This window comes from Equus przewalskii, chromosome 4, assembly GCF_037783145.1.
Source record: "Equus przewalskii isolate Varuska chromosome 4, EquPr2, whole genome shotgun sequence".
In the NCBI taxonomy this organism is placed as follows: Eukaryota; Metazoa; Chordata; class Mammalia; order Perissodactyla; family Equidae; genus Equus; species Equus przewalskii.
The window spans coordinates 83,417,933-83,439,753 of NC_091834.1; the positions used below are offsets into that span (position 1 = coordinate 83,417,933).

Genomic DNA, 21,821 nt, shown 5'->3' on the forward strand with positions numbered 1-21,821 from the left:
TCTAAAGAGCAAAACAGATGATTTTCTCTGGAAGAAAATTAACATTACAGCACCTGTTATAAGGCTGAGCACACAGCAGGCATTCAATAAATGCTTGCTACAGTAATTCACCCGGGCAGGGACTTCCTCACATTCTGCTACAATTTGGTCAGTGAAAAGCAGTTCTCAGAAGAGGTAAAACAAAAAGGAAAGAAAACTACCAAACACAGCCTTGTCTGTTGACAATGGGTCCAAAAGAAAATCTGTCAATTTGCTAGCACCACAACCTGAAATAATGCTTGATCTGACCCAGGATGAATACCAAAGTTCTGAGAGGGCAGAGCCAACTCTCACCTCCTTGATGCGCACCCCTCTCTCCCCTCTAGTGGCATTTAGCAGCAGCTTTCTGAGCTGTTTGTCATCCACGGCCTTTGGGAGGTTGTGCAGGCAGAGCCTCGTCTGGGAGACAAAGATATTCTGGTCCTTCAATTTCTGATGCTTCAGTAGCTCAAACTGAAAGAACAACAAACTGTTAAGAATACAATCCACCTTTTAAAAATGCAGGCTCATAGCTCTCCAAAAGGGAAGAACCATGACGCCCATCTAAGAACCACATCTGCAGATAAAAGGAGGGGAATTACCCACACTGCAGCCTTACGATGGCCACCCTCACAGGGAAAGGTTCAAGGAGGCAGCATGGTGGGTAGGCGGTACACACAATCATGGGCTCTGGAGTCAGACTCAATTAGATATCCATCCCCAACTAGCCAAACGTGAAATTTTTTAAGCCTCAATTTTTCAGCTACAAGTGAAACTGCTGATCAAAAAAGCAATCTCTCAGCACTGATGTGAGGCTGAAATGAGGTAATATACATAAAATCTCAAACTTGAAACCTGGCCCAGAGCAAATAATAAGTAACACTGTGTTTAACATCTATGCACAGTCCTTATTCACCCACCAACTCAAACTAATTATCTAGTCCTTTCAAAAGGAAACAGAATTTATTTAAAGAATACTTGAGAGAATGTTGTCTTGGCTCAACTCTGCCACCTTGAGGCAAAAGAGTATTCATGACCACAGAAATGCATTCTGCTTCTAGAGCATCAGCCTCAACTATGCTGCACAAAACAGTGGTCTCAGAGCAACCTGTCTCTAAAGTGAAAAGATGACATTCTTCTCCTGATTTGTTTTTTTAAAATTAGGTTAGTAGAAAAAAGTTTTAAATTGAAATTTTCTTTTATTAAGTCTTCCCGTTACTGCTATTCTTTGGTAAAAGTACTAACAAATCACAAAATAAACAGATACTCTGGAAATGAGTATTACAGGGCTATTTGAGGAGGCTATCATGCTGAAGTTCAACAGTCTGATTTTTCTCCCAGGAAAAACTGTGTTTGCTGTGAATTATCATGCATATAATCTAGTGAGCTTTTTGCTAGAAAAATTCATTCTAAGAGGAAACTAAATGTGTCACTATCGCATTGTGATCAGAAAAGGGCATACAATGTCCCCCAAACACACCCCAATACCATGATTTCCAGATGCTCACTATCAAAGGCAGTTGAGAACACTGGTCTAGAAAACGAACACAGAAAAGACACACTGCCTCTTGCTGTCATTATTTTCTCATCTCTGTCCACCATCTTCTGCACTTTCAGGTTCCATAGTTAACTCTGTTACTGGTTATGCATCTTTACCATTCTAAGCTGCCTTAGCCTTTTGAAAGCAAGCTATATGAGCAAAAGTAAAAATTACTGGGGACAAACATTACTGAGCAGCAAAGGAACTTAATGGTAGCAGTTATCAGTGGAAACTCCCATAATACGGAGTTTTCCTAAAATGATTTTATAATCTAGGGATATCACCCTCCTGCCCAAAATGTCTATCTTAACTTTGACTTCCAAGACCCACATCTACCTCCTTCCCTACTAACTCCAGCTTGCTCTGATCTTCCTTTCTTATGTTATTCTGCATTTATACCGATATCTACTTATAAATAGCCCTAGCCTCTAAGCATTTACTGCATGATCTACAAACATACTATTCGGCAAATATTTACTGCTGAGCATTAGGAAAATAAAGAATAAGACCCAGTTCTTATAATGGCATATAATGCTGATATAATATTATGTATAATGTTGGGTTATCTGTTTTGTCACCTGTGTGTTTCTTTTCTAACAAAAGTGTAAGTTGGGTCTGTGATCAATACTTAGCTCTTTGATAAGCACCTCTAGCATTCATTATTATTTTTTATTGATTTATAATAAGTCATGCAGAACCTGACGGCTGGTGCCTAATCCACTCACTCGTTCTCTTTTGGCCATATCAGCAGCACTCACGCCCTCTGCAGCCTTCGTCCCAGCACGAATCACTGCAGAAAGAGGAAAACAGGCCAAGACATCAGCATGGGAATTTTCACTGAGCAACAAGAAGAATGTGATTTGAATGATGCAAGCTCTCTGTATAGGGCCCAGAGGACTATGCTGGCCAGGAGACAGTGGCATTTGGGTAGGTCCAGAAATAGGCTACAGGGCTAAGTTCTCGGCTCAGAGCTGCTCTCAAGGACCAAAACTCTGAACATTTTGTGATTTTTGCTCTTTTTCTCATTCCCTCCCCTTAGAGAAGCTTCATGTACATGCCCAAAGTCAGATGGCAAGGCCCAGAGGAAGTTCTGAAAGTAAGTACATTTTAGACATTTGGAATGCAAAAATGCTCCCCCTATAATCTGCCCTTAGAATGTTGCTGCTCTTCATGTACTTGGGGGCCACTACTAAGCAGTGAATAAGCCAGCCCAGAAAACAGCCACGCTGCCATATAAAGGCCTAGTCCGAAAGGCTAATGGCCTTACATTAATAGTCTAGGCGGTGCAGAAGGTGGGCCAATAAATACTGTATGACCTTGAAGAAGAGATTCTTCTTTTTTTTTAATTAAAGCTAATTTTTTATTCTCTTTCTGACATTAAGAGAAAGACACTGATTGTACATGTTAAATTCATGAATAATCCAAAAGAATAATTCTAGTCATAATTTTCAACTCCTTCAGAAAACATATTAGAAATGATGACAAGAAGCGAAGGCAATTTGAGTTTTTCCTTCCTCTTTGCCCTGGCAATCCTCTGACGAAAAGGTCTAGAGGCATGCAGGCAGAAAAACAAATGGACCAGTTAATCCACAGACTGGGTGAAGTTTGCTAAGAGAAAGCCACATCTGCTAAAGCGGAATCACAATATAACACTGTTAAAGAGACATTTGGGTTTTTAATTTGAAACATGATCCCAAACACACTATTGTTGGGTCACTGTCATAGCACAGAGCCAGCTACTGAGAAGGCTGGTTCATGTCTCCCTTCCACTACTCACAGCCTTCCCGGGCCAGATAGAGGTTCCGGGTTCCAGTTGGCTTCTTCACCTTCTTTGTCTGGAGCTTTGCAGCCTCATCACGGGTCACTGCCAAGTCAACCTTGAGCTGCCGGCCATCCAGTTTAAGCCCACCACCCTGTAAGAGGTTGTAATCCTCTCTCTTAAAATACATAATAAGTAGAAACTAAGCACCTGACAAGGAACACCAAGGAAACGGAAACAGCAAGCCCTAACTATGCTATGGAACCCAACCCCCAGGATGTTTTAGCCCAGCTGGCTGCAAGTGGATCACTGAGCCTAACAGTATTTAGTATAGTCATGCAAAAGGCCACGTGTGTACTTAGGGCAGTCAGCAGTAAATAATTTATTTTTGGGGAGTTGATTAGTCCCAAAGTAGGCCCAAATTGAGGAAAATGATCTGTAAATAGGCATATTTTTAGCATTCTAAAGAAAGCTAATGAAATAATAGTGTTAATTCTACTCAAGAAAATTTAGGAGACAATGGCATCAGGATAACTTGTCTCAAAACAATGTATACTCTTGCTCATAGAATACACAGAAAAATTCTTCATCACCCACTTTCTCTCTCAAACACATTTACTCTTGGGGCTGGCCCGGTAGTGCAGCAGTTAAGTGCACAGGTTCCACTTCGGCAGCCTAGGGTTCGCCAGTTTGGATCCCAGGTGCAGACATGGCACCGCTTGGCAAGCCAGGCTGTGGTAGGCTTCCCACATATAAAGCAGAGGAAGATGGGCATGGATGTTAGCTCAGGGCCAGTCTTCCTCAGCAAAAAGAGGAGGATTGGCAGTAGTTAGCTAGGGCTAATCTTCCTCAGAAAAACAAAACAAAACATTTACTCTACTTCATAGATGGCCTTAATCCGTTCTTGCCCCAGTCTTTCATGTCATCAGCTAGGATAAAGGCTAACACACAGATAGTGATCAAGAAATATTACATATATCATTATACCCGTTTCCTCACCTATAAAATAGGGATAATAATTGTACTTACCTTATATGCTCCTATAAGGCTGATATAAAGATTAAAATAAGGTAATACAAGTAAAGCTCAGTGCCTAACCAAGTGCTCAATAAGTGTTAGCTTTATTATTATATTATTGACAATAATAATAATATTGCTTTTTGTAAACATCAGATGTTGCCCCTGGGAGCCACTATCACCTAAGTTATAGAGTAAAGGAAATGTCTTCCTTACCTCGGTCTCTGGAGATGCAGCTTCAAGGCATTTCTGAGCTGCTTCTTGAGTCATGAACTGAGCAAATGCACAACCTACTCAAGAGACAAAATTAAGTGAGATCACAAACTCCCATGGCCCACCAGGAAGCCAAAGACAACACTACAAATGGTGGCAACCTGACACAACGTGGAAGGGGTAGTAGCATCCTTTTGCTAAGTACCACGAGACAGGCACTGTGTCAGGCATTAAGAGTTCAAAGACATAAGATAGCACACCTGCTCACAATGAAATTTTATTACTTCCTTCATCTTTTCCAATACATCTTAGAGCTTTAGTCTCACCATCTCCCTCCTTAATAAGAAAGATCCATACGAAATGGTAGAGAAATTCCAGCTTAACACTTAATTCACTTACTGCATGTCTATTAGAGGACTAAAAATAAGGCAGGAACCACTTAACCCTGAAATTAATTACAGATCTCACTGTCATCACAGTCACTTGGTGGGAGGTATCAGATAAGGGCAGATCTGTCTCTTGGAGTAAAAGTTCCTGGTCTCTATCACAAGAATACAGCAGTGAACCAGAAAGCCATGAACTCAATTCTTGATTCATGCTCTAAAATTTCCACAGGCCCACCCTTCACTGGCTAGATGTAAGGCCAATCAGCCCATCCTAATTTCTGCTATTGATAAAACACAGCTTTTACAAGCAAATAAAAAAAAGTTCACCTCATAGAAAACTCCAAAAAAGAAATACAGGTTACATAATATTTTGTTAGTATTCCTTTAGACTTCAAATATTCTTTCACATATAAAAACAATGCCATATTTCCTAGAGCTACTGGAACATTGATCTTTTACCACTATTTGCAGGTGACATGATTTTATATCTAGAAAACCTAAAGAATGCAACAAAAGACTATTAGAAATAATAAGTGAACACAGCAAAGTTGCAAGATACAAAACCAACAAACAAAAATCAGTTGTGTTTCTATACACTAACAACATACTAGCAGAAAGAGAATACAATCCCATTTACAACTGCAACAACAACAACAAAATACCTAGGAATAAGTTTAACCAAAGAGGTGAAAGACCTGTACACTGAAAACTATAAAACACTTAAAAGAAACTGAAGACAACACAAAGAAATAGAAAGATAGTCCATGCTCATGGATTGGAAGAATTAACATAGTTAAAATGTCCATACTCCCTACAGCAATCTACTGATTCAATGCAATCCCTATCAAAGTCCCAACAACATTGTTCAAAGAAATAGAACAAAGAATCCTAAAACTTATATGGAACAACAAAAGACTCCGAATAGCCAGAGGAATCCTGAGAAAAAAGAACAAAGCTGGAGGTATCACACTTCCTAATTTCAAAATATACTACAAAGCTGTAGTAATCAAAATGGCATGGTACTGACACAAAAAGAGACACACAGATCAATGGAACAGAATTGAGAGCCCAGAAATAAACCCATGCATCTATGGACAGCTAATTTTTGACAAGGGAACCAAGAACATATAATGGAGAAAGGAAAATCTCTTTAATAAATGGTGTTGGGAAAACTGGCCACATGCAAAAGAATGAAAGTAGACCATTATCTTACAATATATACAAAAATTAACAAAAATGTATTCAAGACTTGAATGTAAGACCTGAAACCATAAAAGCTCTAGAAGAAAACATAGGCAGTATACTCTTCAACATCAGTCTTAGCAGCATCTTTTTGAACACCATGACCCACTAGGCAAGGGAAACAAAAAAAAAATAAACAAATGAGGCTACATCAAACTAAAAAGCTTCTGCACAGCAAAGAAAACCATCAACAAAATGAAAGACAAGCTAACAACTGGGAGAAGATAATTCACAAACCATATATCTGATAAAGGGTTAATATCCAAAATTTATAAAGAACTCATACATCTCAACAATAAAGAAACAAACAACCCAATTAGAAAATGGGCAAAAGATCTAAACAGACACTATTCCAAAGAAGATTTACAGATGGCCAACAGGCACATGAAAAGATGTTCAACATCACTAATTATTAGGGAAATGCAAATCAAAACTACAATGAGGTATCACCTCATGCCCGTCAGAATGGCTATAATTAACAAGACAAGAAATAAGAGGTGTTAGAGAGGATGTGGAGAAAAGGGAACCCTCATACACTGCTGGTGGGAATGCAAACTGGTGCAGCCTCTAGGGCAAACAGTACGAAGACTCCTAAAAAAATTCAGAATAGAGAGCCAGCCCTGATGGCCTAGTGGTTAAAGTTGGGCATGCTCTGCTTTGGCAGCTGGGGTTCAGTTCCTGGGTGCGGAACCACACCACTTGTCTGTCAGTAGCCATGCTGTGGTAGGGGCTCACATAGAAGAACTAGAAGGACTTACAACTAAAATATACAACTATGTACTGGGGGCTTTGGGGTGGCGGGGGGAGGAGGAAGGAAGATTGGCAAGAGATTTGCTCAGAGCAAATCTTTTCCAGCCAAAAAAAATAAGAGAATAGAACTACCATATGATTCACTATTCCACTTCTGGATATTTATCCAAAGAACACAGAAACATGAATGTGTAAAGATATATGCATCCCTATGTTCATTGCAGCATTATTCACAATAGCCAAGACTAGGAAACAACCTAAGTGTCCATCAGTGGATGAATGGATAAAGAAGTTGTGGTGTATATACACAATGGAATACTACTCAGCTATAAAAAAGATGAAATTTTGCTGTTTTGAGACAACACAGATGGACTTTGAGGGTATTATGCATGCTAAGCAAAATAAGTCAGATGAAGAAAGTCAAATATTGTACGATTTCACTCATAAGAAAATAAAAACACCACCACCAAATAAGCACATAGATACAGAGATTGGGAAGGCGAAAGGGGTGATAGGGCATATGTGTATACTGGTAGATGGTAATTAGTCTTTGGGTGGTGAACATGATGTAGTCTACACAGAAATCGAAATATAATGATGTACACCTGAAATTTATTTGTTTTAAACCAATGTTACCTCAAAAAAAAAAAAATATGAATGAATGTTAGCAGACTAACTGAAAAGACACATGTAGCAGGCCAACACAAGGGTCACCATCTAGGTCTTCCCTGCCTCCTCCAGGCAGAGTCAAGTACCCCACCCACAGGTCCTCCACTCACATCTCTATTACAGTGCTGGTCAGGTGGCACCTTCCCAAACAGAGTGAATGCCTCAGGAATAAGGGGCATGTTTCTTGGCTGTTTGTAGATCCCTAGTACCTACCATAATGTCCAGCATTAACAGATACTCAAAAGAAACAAATAATAAATATGGAGGAAAAAATGTTTCTAATAGGCAGATCCGCCTATTTATCCAATATGAAGAAAGTGAGTAAGTACTTCTCTCTGAATGGGTATGAATTTTATCATTGGAATTTCCAGGATCAGTACTGGGTTCAGTCTTAACACTTCCCAAAAAGTCTTCAGATAATATTTAGCTCTTTCAGGCAGTGAAATGGCATGCTGACGGGGAAATATTGTAGCAGGAGGCCAAAGTTGTGTGAGTAGGCAGAAAAAGTGCCAGAAAACCTTAATACGAGCTAGGGAAAGACAATGCATTATGAAAAAATAATGAAAACTATGCTTATTAAGATCATTAACTCTCAGCTAACATTAATAGACCAAGAAAGAGACTGAGCAGGTCAACTGTAGACTACCTTCTGAAAATATCAACTCAATATACTACTGCACTCAAAAAGGAATAAAAGATACCATCAAAGTAAAGCAATATCCTTTACTGCTTAAAACATTCTATGCAACTTTAGTTGCCCATTTTTAGAAGAACATACTAGAATGGAGAAGGTCCAAGAAGTATAACTGAATATCAGAGCTGAAGGCACCTTAAGTGACTACTCTAGTTAAACCCACTCATTTTACACATAAGAAACTGAAGCCCAGGGTGCTTAAATGATTTGCCAAAAATCACCCAGCTGTTCTATGGCTTAGCTGGGATTAGATCCCTAATCTCCAGGAAGCAGCTGGATTTTCTTTCCATCAAATTGCCTTATTTACATCTTTTCTAGCTGAGTAAAAACCAAAACTGATCAGATCTCATCAATTCAGAAAATAAGAAAGTTTAGAATGGAGGTTATTAATCCATGGATAGGCTCCAGAGAGCCCACAAACCCTCAGAAGTGGTATTTTTCTGAGATGGTTCATTGCTTTTCCTAGATCTCAAAGGAATCAAGAATCATAACGAATTAAAAATTCACTGCTTTAGGAGAATGACTGCAGTTGATGAAATCAAAGATTATGAATGGAGAATGGGTTGAAAAGATGGTCCCCTAACAACAGTATACTAGAATAAGGAGTGGTCAACCCTTGAAGATCAAAAGAAACAGCTTTAGGGGAAAAAAACCTGAAGGCAGCACTACCGCTACACAGTTTTCCTTCTGACTATTGCCACTGCAACAAAGTTTCTGTGTCAGCTTCCATTTCTAACAAAAGAGCTGAGGAAGATTCCAGTAATTTCAAGCAATGTGGAATGATTAATACCCAGGAAATGTTATCACATTTGAAATTCAAAGGAGAACAACAAATGGAATTCATTACCCTAAAGTAAATAAGCAAGAGCTTGAAAAGCTTAGACAAAATTACGGCTGGCAGCACCATTAAAGGTGATGAGTTTGACATGATGGAAGACAACCTCAAAATGTCCTTGGTGCTTCTATGGACCAAAGAAACCTGGATGGCCTGTGAACCCCTCAGAAGGGCACATGTTATGCTCTCACATAACCTACTCAGTGCCTGTGACAGTGGTCTCAATCCTTTTAGGGCCTGACCAGCTGACAGCAAATACCTTTAGAATGCTCTGTGTCTGGATGCAAGACAATGCAGACATATTTAAGGTCTCCAAACTGCTGGAGGAGCTCCCCAAGCTCTTCTTCCTCTGAGTCAAAGGACAGGTTTCTATGGAAGACAATCAGGTCACAAGAAAGGTCAATAACAAAAGTGAGATTCTGTGTTCCAGTACAAGGTGAGTGAGTCAGACATCAATTAGAGGGTTCTCTTGTCCATGACCACCCTCCCCTGTTCAGGAATAGCACCAACAGGGGTGGCCCCCAGTGGCCAGGTCTCTGATGTATGACTCTGTCCTTCAGCCATAACTGACTGACCTGCCCAAGTCAATCAGATTCTCCTTCCCAGGAATTTAAAACTTGAGCAGACATACAACAAGGACCAGAAGTTACAGATGCAGATTCACTTCCAAACAGCAATGCCCCACCCGAGGGAAACTTCTGGGGAGCTGAAAATGTTCCATATCTTGATCAAGGTGGTGGTTACATGGTAATATATATACAGCTATACATATTTGTATGTGTGTGTGTGTATATATATATATGTATTTCATATATATATATGAAAAATTTCACTGAGTTGTACACATAGGTTAACGCACTTTACAGAATGCATGCTATACCTTAAGAAGGAAAAAAAAGGGCGGTGGGGATCCTCAGAGAAAAGACCCATGGCCTGCTGCAGCTAGGGTCTCAGAACTACCCAGATTTTCATCCCCTTCTTGAGGTTTGCTCTTTGACAAGCTTGATTCTGTGAGTCACCCTAATGTTCATCCAACAAACCCGCTTTTTCACTTAAACTGGCCAAATTTAGTTTCCCTTACTACAACCAAAAGACTCACAGCAGGCTAATGAGAAAAGTCAAAACTCTCCCTGTCTTTCAATTAGCCATTTTCTCCTCTGTGCTCCTATGAAATCAGGTTTCAGTTAAAATTTTACAAAAGTCATAAAGTCCTTCAAAATAATAACTCAAAAGCAAATATGGTAAAGTTTACTGGCTAAGTGCAAAAAAAGAAAATTACTTATTTCTCTCGATGGGATTAAAAAATGTTGGAAGGAGATTTTGTTCTACTAAATTTCAACACAGTGTGAAGATTCCTCATCTCCCCAGCTATGCGCAGCCTTCCAGGGATAAGAAAAACAGTCCCAAATAAATACCTATTTGACTTCTCTTACACTCAGTTCACGAGCCCATAAATGATCCTGCCTTATGGAGTAACCAAGATAAAGAAGATGTTCTGTAATAAGACATATCCCAGCCACATTATTTCTTCGAATTTGCCTCATCATGTACATAGTTTTTTCTCTTCCATCCCATGACTTTCTTAAGTTCTTTATTAACTAAAAGATGTATAAGGAATGGTACCCTTGGTATTGAGGTCACAGGCTTCTAAATGCGACATTTCTTCCTTCCTTTTAGATAGAATCCTCTACAAATACAAAATTATTTATATGGCAATTCTAAATAACACAGTAAAAAAAAATTATGTAGACATATGCTGCAGAGGAAGAAAATAGGCTACAGCACAGCATGCATAGGCTAAACTCATTTTTGTGAATATTCATGATACGGGCATGTGTGCGGGTGTTCTCTGAGTAGTGATTAAGGTTAATTTTTTTGGTGTTGTTTTGCTCATTTATTTCCTAAATTTCCCACAATAAACATAAATTAACTGTGTAACAAAAACAATCTTAAAAGATTGTACAGAGCCTAGTAGTTAAAGTTTAGCATGTTCCACTTCAGTGGCCCAGGTTCGGTTCCTGGGCACGGAACCACACCACTCGTCCATCAGTAGCCATGCTGTGGTGGCAGCTCATGTAGAAGAACCAGAAGAACTTAGAACTATACATAACTATGTACTGGGGTTTTGGGGCAGGGGGAAAGAAGAAAAAAGGAGGAAGATAAGCTAGAGATATTAGCTTAGGGCAAATCATCCCCTGCAAAAAAGAAAATTCTACAAGAGGATAAAATATTCATTTCTAAAATAAGACCCAAGGATGAGAAGGCATGCTTGAAGTGTACTGAAGATATCCCAACCTTCTGAAAAAACCAATCTACTGCAGTCAATAGGACTAAAAGAGCAATGACAACATGAAATAAAACCTAACTCCAGCCCAACTCTCTCCCTCAGTTTTCCTAGAAATAGGATGCCTTACTTTATTCTGGACACTACTTTAGAATATAAGTTAGGCATGAAGAAAGAAATCATTTTGGAGTAGCGGTGTTACTCCCTCCCCAGCACTCCTTCTAAAACAAAGGCCAGAAGCAAGATGTTTCTAATAGTTAAAGAATTGATTTGTGCCAAATTATGCCACCCCAATTACAAAGAATGGAATCTAAATGAGGACAAGATATGAAGACCCCTGCTATTTATCTTCTTTGTATAGTTCTGATTCTCCTACGTTTCTCATTGTTTGGTATGTTCTTAGGGCCAGATGTGCTAATGGTCTTAGAGGCATCTAACTTTCTGGCTTAGCTAACAGAACTAGCACCAAAAAAAAAAAGGAGAAAGAGGGAAGGAGGGAGAAGAAAAAAGAGAACCCTCTGAAGGCGACATAATCAGCAGTTGTCAAGGTAGAAGGGGATACCTGATAAAGACAGTTTTCCCTTCATTCACATCAGGGGGTAGCTTCCTCTTCTTTTTCTTTGAGACTTGCACATCTACAGTAAAAAGAAAAGTAACAAACTGAAAAAGAGTAGTGCAAGCCATACAACAATGGGTTAACTTCTTAAATATATAAAGATCTTGCATAAATCAATAAGAAAAAATCTGATTAAAAATGAACAAAGTATGTGAAACTAAATATAGAGAAAGATGCTCAAACTCACTCATAATTAAAGAAAAACATAGCACAAGAAATAAGATACTATTTTTCACCAACAGATTAGCAAAAACCAAAAAGACAGATGATATCCACTGTGGTAATGGTATGGGAAAAAAGAGATTCCCCACGTACTGTTGTGACAGTGTAAACTTTCTGAAAATATAAAATATGTAGGACATTTGAGGAGAAAAAATGCACATACCCACAAACAACATACACTATATTGTATATATGTGCGTATATATGTGTATGTGTTTGCTTATAAAGGCATTAAATATCTTTGAATACACGAGAAACTTGGTTGTCTCTGGGGAGGGGCCCTAAGTGGTCAGGAACAGGGTATAAGGGAGACTCACTGTTTGTTTTTAAAAATAGACACACATGCGGGATGTGCGAATTTAACTGCTGCACTACTAGGCCGGCCCCTAAGCTAGGTTTTAAATTCCCTAACAAAGAATCTTAACTCTCAGACACCACTCCAAACTCATTTAAAAAACAAAACAAAAACACCTTTAGAAGACAGGAATATAAAGGTTTCATCTTTGGCATTGAAACATAAATTTGACAGCACACCTCAGGGTCCTATTTAAAAAGAGGCATGAGCTGAACTGAGGCATATCTCTCAGTAACTTATTTTAAATTTAAAGGCATCTACAAAGATCCCTGGCAAACCTTCGTCCTCTTGCTCTTCAGTGTTGGTATCACTCTGAGCCTGTTCCTCTCCACTGTCAATACTCTCTCCGTCCTCCAGGTCGCCGTCCTCATCGGAATGCTCCTCTTCACTGCCTTCTGCAGGCGCTGCCCTCTTGACTGCTCTGCAACGGGACAGTTCAGAACTAAGGATCTGGGCTGAGACGGGCCTATCCAACTTCCTTACCCGTGTCAATTCTGCAATGATGGGGGCAGGAAAAGACATCACTTTTCCTCTCAGAAACAACTCTAAATCTTCCTCTGTTGTCTCAGAACAAGCTGAGCTGCTTACCTCTTCTGAATTTGCACAGCCTTCATCACCTTTGATTCTTTATTCTCCTCCTCCTCTTCTTCATCTTCTTCATCCTCCTCCTCCTCCTCCTCCTCTTCCTCTTCCATATCATCTTCATCCTCCCCCTCCTCCTCCGCTTCCTCTCCCACATTCTCTTCTTCCCTGACATTCTCTTTACCTAATTTCTGATCTTTAGGTTCAGGCCTCTTCTCCTCACCTACACAGGGAAGTAAAGAAAGTTAGGAGTTCACTTAGTATCCAAAACAGGGTTATTTTAACAAGAGCAACTAATACCCCAAGTTCCTAGTTTCTTTGGTTTTACAGAATCTCACATAGTTTTCTTACTGTACTTAACAGGAGAAAGTATGGAGGAAAAAAAGCAAAAAAACCCAACAAAAACCCCTCATCACTGAGATTCCCTTGGAGTCTGTCTCATTCATCAGAAACCTCAAGGTTAACCTGGCTTGGAATGAGAGAAGTAGCAACCAAGCCTCCACAAACAGCCCACCACTGTGCACCACGGCCAGCACAAGCCTTGCTCTGGAGCCCAACCATGAACTTTAGTCTCAGTGAGTTCTGTTTTCTGAGAACCTGGTGACTCAAAAGCCAATTGTTTTCTAAATAAAACTCAAATTTTTAAGTCTCCCTATTCTTTATGTTCTATCACTCCCTATTATGAAAAGCTTGGAGAGGACAGCAAGTAGAGGGGACAATGAACTCAGGCCCCACCCCTCACTTGCATCCGCATCCAAGAGGGAGCTTAGACTCAAAAGATCCTATGTTTTGGGACCAGATCACCAGATGGTATGATATGAACTGACAAAGAGCTCTGGGCTCATTTGTGAGACAGAAGGAATTCAGAGCTTTTCTTACTCTTCAGTCTCATTCTTCTGGTTAATCTTACGCTTTGGGTGTCTCTAGGCCAATGTTCTCACTGACAAGCAGGTTCCTTTATACTTTTATTGTAGATAGTTGTTTCTGCACTCAGCTTGGGACATACAACCCCTCCTACCCAACACCACCACATCTTACCTGGAGCAGAAGCAGACTGAGTATTTTTATATTTATCCTTTGCCACGGCCCAATCCACAGCCACCGTCCGCCCTGTAAGACAGAAAAGTAGCATCAGAAAGGCCTTCTTCTTTTTAACATTCCTATCTCCTGTAAATGGCTTCTTATTCATCAAAGACTGTAACAGAACCAAAGGAGACAAAGAAACTGCCAATTCAGACAATGTTGGTCCTAAATAAAACTCCAGTAGCTGTCAATTCTTTTTAACCTTTAATCATTCTAACAACGAACAGAAATCTTGCCTTTCTACACAGCCACCATGCCTGGGATAAGATAGAGTAAAACATAAATAAAGAATTAGAAGAGTGCATCCAGTTAGACTTAAGTTTCCAGTTAGATTAGCAAGAGGCAAAACAGGCATTCTGGCATAATCTGCACCTTATTCAGAAGTTAGGAAGTCTCTGAGCCAATCCCTTCCTCAGGCAGAGTACCTCGTAAATCAATACCAGAGTAGCCTCACAGTCAACCTAAGAGCCTACAGATGGTAAACAGTGACGATAACCAAGAGGGAGGAACCTGCAGATCCCACATCCCCTAGACAGCAGCCTGCGTCTATCAGTGATTATTTCAGGGACAGCTCTCATTAGGGACTTAAAAGGACACTCATCACCAAATAAAGAAAAGAGAACAATGACATGGGTTCTTTCAAGTTTAACCCTAGAATAAAGTACTAGGAATATTTCACCAAAACAGCTTCTATATTAGCAGTGAGACTTTCAACAATGCAAACACCTTTTGAAAATGTAGAAAGTGGGTTACTGTGTGAATTTACCCCAACACCAGAAACATCTGGGTCAATGGTATGGGTATAGAAAACTTACCTTTTATCTCTTTCATGTTCATGCTTTTGAGAGCTTTTCCGGCTTCTAGGAGGTTTTTGAACTGAACAAAAGCGAAACCACGCATCTTTCCATCTGTGTGCAAAAGTAGAAAGAAGTTAGAGGCAGCAGGTAGGGAGCCAACAGACACTAAGAAAGAAGTGACAGCAAACCCAGATGGCCCAAATCCTGCCAACCAGTCAGCCCCTTGCCCAAAGCAACAGCTTATGTCCTGCTGAGCATACCCTGACTCAGGCTTGGGGAAAGCAACGCATTTTCTCAAACTGTAACTCATCTTCTAAAACTAGTTTGATCTAACTAAAACTACCATCAGGAGAATAGCACTAGTATTTGAGTTTTTATTACTTGTCAAGGACTGTGCCTGATACTTTATGTATATCATATCATCTGGGGCTCACAAAGAGTATGACATGAACCTTGTATTTCTACTTCAAATGGCGCTTAGTTCAAAGGCGATAAGGAAAAAGACCATTTTGTAAAATAATCTTAATCTAATCCACAACAAAAGAAGGGTTGCTAGTACCTGGTTTCCTAGGGATATTTACTTCCAGGACAGCTCCAAATTGAGCAAATATTGTCTTCAAGTCATCTTCTGAACACTGAGGCCAAAAGTGAAGAAAGACAAAGAGAGATTATCACAGCAAATAAACACAAACATCAACTACCAAAGTAGTTCACTAGGAAGAGCCTGAATATTTGCACTCCTTTTTCACTTTTGAGACTAGGACATGGAACATTTCAGAATAGAAGACATCTGGCTTTGTATCTAAAAGGCAAAAAAGACAGATATCAGAGAGCTTTTCTCCCCTCCCTTTCTCAGCAGTAGTTTCCCAAAAAGGAGGGAATCTTCACACTTACTGTCCTTAATAAGGTCTTGTTTATACAGGCACATTTTATTTTTCTTTCTTTTTTTTTTTTTTTGTGAGGAAGACTAGCCCTGAGCTAACATCTGTTGCCAATCGTCCTCCTTTTGCTTGAGGAAGATTTGCCCTGAGCTAATATCTGTGCCAATCTTCCTCTATTTTGTATGTGGGATGCCACCACAGCATGGCTTGATGAGCACTGTGTAGGTCTGCAACTGGGATTTGAACCCGCAAATCCCAGGCCACTGAAGCAAAGTGCATGAACTTAACCACTATGCCACTAGGCTGGCCCCTACAAGCCCATTTTCTGAATTCAACAAGGTTAAGGTTCATTCCCAGAAGGAAGTAAGCCCAATTACACCATCCTAGTGAGGAGTTCCACCAATGAGCATGCCTTGGCTCCAACAGCCTTCAGAACACACAGTGTTAGCCTTCTCTGTCACTTACCTTAAAGCTCAGGTTCCGAATAATTAATCTGGCTTTCTTATCTGCCACTTTGGTTTTTTTAGGCTTCGGCTCCTTCTTTAGGGACTCTGAATTTTCTAAAAAGTAGGAGGCAATGGAGTAAGTCTGTGCTCCAAGACCACCCACCTCTCGGCCCAGAACACTACAGGAAAGAAGCTACTAGCAACAGATGACATTTACCACAGGGTTAAGTAAAGCAACTCCCAAGAACACCAGACTTTCCAGACTTAGAAGTAACTAAAAGACTAAAACAAGTAACAAAATACACTGGATGACTTAGAACATTAAAAGGAAATTTGGAAAGCTTTAGGTCTAGAAGCTAACCCCAGTGCCACTCTGCCTCCCTTTCACTCTGGGAGAAAACTCCCTTCACTTACTAGAAACTCACCATTTTTCCCCTTTTCCTTGGACTTGTTCCTCAGTTTTTTCTTAGCAACAGTCACGTTGATCTTGCAGCCTTCAAAGGTAGTAACCTCCTTGAGGGCCCTCTGAACATCTTCCAGCATAGAAAAAGTGACATAGCCAAAGCCTCGACATGCCTTACTCCCTGGAACAGTATCGGGGTGGGAGGGAGACGATCGTAAACCAAGAGCCCTAAATCAGTAAATTCTCAAAGTCCTAAACTAGCAGATATACGGCGGGGTGATCCTGTTGTCAGTTTGCCAAAATTCTTAGGAGGGAAAGAAACAAGGTTGGCATCAGTGGCCCCTTCTCCACTTTGCTCACAAATCGTCAGGCTTCCTCTTCTAACCTGGTGTCTTCGCTGTTAGCTCCTCTTCTTCCTCCTTTCCTGATAATCTCAAGGATATGGAGGATCCATGAAACACACTGCAGCTCCAAAGAAGAACTCAACATCAGATAGAACTGAACATCACCAGAGAAGTAAGGAAAGTAAGGTAGCTTCAAAAATTACAATGTAATAATGCAGCCCCTCCTCAGAATAGATCAGCAATGAATGGCTGAGGCCCTGACAAAAGAACCTCAAACGATAAACATTGCTTCGGGAGCCTGCAGATACCATTACCATTATTACCAACCCTTAGCAACCAACATCAAATTAAACTTTCCAAAATGGCTCCAAATCTCTTATCTCACTTTATCTTCAGAACACACCAAGGTAGGTAAAGCGAATATCATCATCCCTTCTTTCCAAATGAATACAGTCATGAGCTGCATAATGATGTTTTGGTCTAGGACTGACTTTACATAAGACGGTGGTCCCATGAGATTGGTACCATACAGCCCAGGTGTGTAGTAGGCTATACCACCCAGGTTTGTGTAAGTACACTCTATGATGTCCGCACAACACAAAATCGCCTAACGATGCACTTCTCAGAAGGTATGCCTGTCATTAAACGACTGCGTAGACACAGCAGCCAGGGAAGCCCCGACTAGCTGAGAGAGTGACATAGTGGGCATTCATGATAGTTGAGAAAATCAAATAAGATAATACATGGAAGACTCAGAACCCATCTGGCAATCAGTTGACTCTCAGTAAGCCTCACTGACGTTTTATTAAAAGTTAGCTACTTTCATTATTACAAAACCTGATCTTACATGTGAGTGCACACAATAAGCGGAAAGCGCTATATAAAGTTAAGGGAATGCTTTGACTTTCAAAAACAAACACCTAAGGACTCATCTAAAGCAGAATCAGTTTAAAAAAGAAACTCAAGGCCCAGTCCCTTCTCTTAGGGGCGGGTAAAGAATGATATGGCTCCGCGAAGTCTGGGTGTCCTCGCCCCCATCCCGCTCCCAGGAACCCCCAACCCTACCCTCGGCCGCCCCGCCCCATACCTTTCTCAGTCACCACGAAGCACTGCTTCACCGGCCCCACCTGACTGAACAGCTCCTCCAGCTGCTCACTGCGGGCCGAGGGCGGGAGGCGGCTCACAAACAAGGTCAGCCCAGCCATGAGGTCGGGAAACCGATGTGCGTGAGGCCGCAAGCAAACCAGGCCGGCGCACGAGAGTCACCGAGTCGCCTTTGCCTGCAGAACACGCCGTGTTGCCGGGAGGCCCCGGAAGTGCTCGTTACCCAAAAGAGTCCGGAGGAAAACGTGGTGGGAAGGGGAAAAAACATTCCGGAATGAAAAAATGGTGACGCCTGGGGGCTGAACTTGATTTGGGCTCCACCCCTAGTCCAAGTACCTCCCCCTGCCTCTGTAGGGAAACTCGATTTCGCTAGTTCCTACTCTGCTTAAAATCGCACTTTCAGGACATCGATCCCAAATTCACCAGGGCAGGCAGGAGAAGTCGTTTTTGCTGGCCTAACCAAGGATCGGACATACAACGGATGTTTAATAAATATTTTCCGAGGTGCCGCCCAGTCTCTCAGATTACATGCATGAAACACAGCCAGAATGCAAATAGACACAAGTATATCACATACATCATTCGGACATTTCTCACGTTCTCAGAAAATATGAGACATCTGTCAGACTGTAATAGATAACTGTAACTGTGCCTGTAACACTCCGCAAATTATACCTACTAAAGTACATGTAGACACAGATCGCACACGATCATTCTTTCGATAAGTATTTCCTGAGCTTTTACTATGTGCCAGGCACTAGGGATAAAATTGGTGAGCTAATAAAGACAGGATCTCTGCCCTCATGAAGAATATAGTCTAGTGGGGGTAGAAAGACATTAATCCAAAAAAAAAATCTTACAAATAAATCACAGCACACACACTGCAAGATCACATAAGGACACACCCAAAGCAAACATAGCATCCAGCTTATACAAACAGACCTAGAACCCAGGTCCCCCCAGAGACAGGAGAAGATCTTCTCTCAGGTCAGTTTATCAGACAGACCCAAGATTGAGGGATCTCACTGGCCAGGAGGAGATCTGGGTGCTCCTGGATCCTGGAACACAGAGAGTGTTTACCATCCCACTGAGCTCTGGCACCGACCTATGTGCAAGACTGCAGCGTCCTGCAGAATGTCCAGCTGAAAAGAGTACCCAATGCATTTTTAAAATAATTGTTTTTAAATGGTATAACCTGAACATATGGTAAGTAGAAAATTGAAAAAGTACAAAATGTACAGTGAAAAGTTTCCCTTTCTCCTCAAATCCAAGCCACTTTCAACACATTTTGGATAGATGGATGACTGGTTGATAGTGATGGGGGCAGGGAGGGAGAATGGTAAACATCATATTTGTGAAGCCTTAGCTCCAAGTAAGTAACAAGTGCTTAAAAGAAAACGCCACAGTTATTTTTAAACACATAACTCAGGAAAGGAAGTACTGAAATACAAAACAGATTTTTAAGGCTATGGGGTTACTCCTATCCAGGATAAAGAGAGACAAATATACAAAGGAAATGGGATGGGTTATTTGAATAAAGTTGGTATGGGATTCCACATTTCTCCCTCTTTTTTCTCTTCCTGTCTTGCCCCCTCACCATCTTAGAAATCAAAATTAATTCCAGCCCCAAAGACTAAATTGCAAGCTTCAGGGCCCTAGCTATGGGAAGGCCTTCCCAGTCCTGGCTGCGGGGTGCACAGGGAAGAGAACCCTGAGAAGGCTGTTCCGACATCCCTTTGGGATACCTCCTACAATGCTAAATTTTAAATGCTTCGGACTCAAATCTTCCTTAAAGGACAAAATGAAACTGTCCCTGTGCCCATCAGGGGGCAGCAGCCACCCACAGTGTGGAGGAGCTCTGTGCCCCTAGGTGGGGATAACAATGCAGCTGACCCTTTCTATACTTCCCAAGTTTCAGACCTGGCTCCCCATCTCGGTCTCCTAGCCTCAGTTTCAGCCCCAGCCCCTCCTATCTATTGAGGCCACGTGGTTCTTAAGTCAGGAATATTTGCTCATCCATCTACCCAGGACACATGCAGCGTTCTTTATTAAATAGCAGGAGTCGTGGTACACTGCACCACACCAGCAACGTGGCTTCCAGGGGAAATAATCTGCTGGCCTCTCCCTCATCCATCACTGTGCAGGAGCCTGGAAAGGAAATAAGAGAGGCCTGGGTTGTGCTCAGCCAGCTTCTCCCAGGCCCCATCCCTCAGGCTCCACTCCCCCTTGCAAGCCAAGCCGTGTTCTAACACCACATACATCTTGCTCTTAGCACTTTTCACAATTGTAATTAGTTTCTTGTGCTATTTTAGTTATTTGTGTGACTAGTTGTTTAATATCTGCCTTCCCCAAAAGACTTTCAACTTCATAAGTTCAGGGCTAGTATCCGCCTCATTCAGCCTTCAATCCCCAGCACCTAGCACCTTGTAAGCATTCTATACAATGTTTTAAAGACATTGAATAAATGAAGGTGAGTTTGTTTCTCAGTCGCATACAATACGAAGAATTGGAACCCAAGGATGTACACATTAGGATCTACCTGGACTCCTCTGAGGAACCTGCTTTGGGTAAGAGCTGAGGCATGAGACAAAAGGGAAGGATTGTCTCACCAATCTCGGCCTGTTTATTAAGTCAAAGGGCTGAGGTAATTCTTGCTGAGGAAAATCAAAGAAGTGTTGGAGCTGGGGAACACTTAGCTGTATTCCTTCGCCCCCCTCCCCATCTCACCAGCCCCGTTCAGAGCTTCCAGACAGAAAAGGAGTGTGTGTGTGTGTGTGTGTGTGTGGGAAGAGAGAGAGACTGACTGGGGGCATGTGGGCCTTGGACTACTTTGTCAGGAGGTGTGTGCATGAATCCCAGGACCCTTGATGGAGAGAGTGAATGAGCAACAGCAGCTGGCAAGGATTAAGGTGAGGAAGAGATGGCAGAGAGGAGTTGAGTGTGAGCAGAGGCAGATGACAGGCAGATGGAAGAATAAGTGGGGAAGAAAGAGAGCAATTTCTCTGAGCAGCAAGCACTCCTTCCATGACACAAAGCAGCTCCGATGCTGGACCGCTACAGCCACTACGACACCAGTGAGAAATGCCTGTAATTAGGAGGCTGGCAGTTCTCTGGGCCTCAGCCCAGAGTGACAATGCAGAAAGAATTTCTGAGCCAAGCTGAGCCAGGTGATGGAGGAGACACAGTCAGAACCACTCTAATCCCATCCCTCGGCCGTGCCTGCACCACCCTCTTCTCATTTCTCTTCCCTACCATGACGCTCACTCTCCCCCAAACATCAGTGACTCCCCTCCTCCTTCTGAGGGCCCAGGCCCTGGATGCTCCACTCAGCCAAGACAGATCTTCACGTGCAAGGAGAGCAGTGCTTTAATTCTTCCACTAGTGCGACGGACCTCATCTGGCCAAAGGCCTCACCCCCTCCCAGCCTCCCTGCCTGTTTCCCTCACCTCCCTTCTCAAAACCCCTGGAGCTGATGGGCAGAGTTGGAAGAAAAAACACTCCTATTCCTATTTCTCCACTTCAAGCCTAGTCTGTGTGCCCCTGCAGGTCTCCCTGTGATGTGCAAGACAGCTGCCAAAACA

At 41.6% G+C, this 21,821-nt stretch overlaps 1 protein-coding gene across 2 annotated transcripts in view; it reads right to left on the reverse strand.

Moving 5' to 3' along the window:
* The window catches only part of RBM28 (RNA binding motif protein 28), a 30,275-nt gene extending 11,485 nt beyond the window's left edge, over positions 1–18,790 (reverse strand). For both annotated transcript variants that reach the window (XR_011539258.1, XM_070616543.1), the window contains exons 1-14: positions 18,224–18,790; positions 16,815–16,973; positions 16,409–16,503; positions 15,622–15,697; positions 15,081–15,173; positions 14,221–14,292; positions 13,189–13,405; positions 12,879–13,021; positions 11,970–12,042; positions 9,383–9,492; positions 4,551–4,624; positions 3,336–3,471; positions 2,284–2,348; positions 334–492 (exon numbers count right to left, since the gene is read on the reverse strand). Coding sequence is in view for 1 of the 2 variants with exons in the window: in XM_070616543.1 (XP_070472644.1) it covers positions 334–492; positions 2,284–2,348; positions 3,336–3,471; positions 4,551–4,624; positions 9,383–9,492; positions 11,970–12,042; positions 12,879–13,021; positions 13,189–13,405; positions 14,221–14,292; positions 15,081–15,173; positions 15,622–15,697; positions 16,409–16,503; positions 16,815–16,973; positions 18,224–18,341 (1,590 nt within the window). In the remaining variant the exon portion in view is untranslated. The remainder of the gene's footprint in view (positions 1–333; positions 493–2,283; positions 2,349–3,335; positions 3,472–4,550; positions 4,625–9,382; positions 9,493–11,969; positions 12,043–12,878; positions 13,022–13,188; positions 13,406–14,220; positions 14,293–15,080; positions 15,174–15,621; positions 15,698–16,408; positions 16,504–16,814; positions 16,974–18,223) is intronic.
* Positions 18,791–21,821: the final 3,031 nt, after the last annotated feature.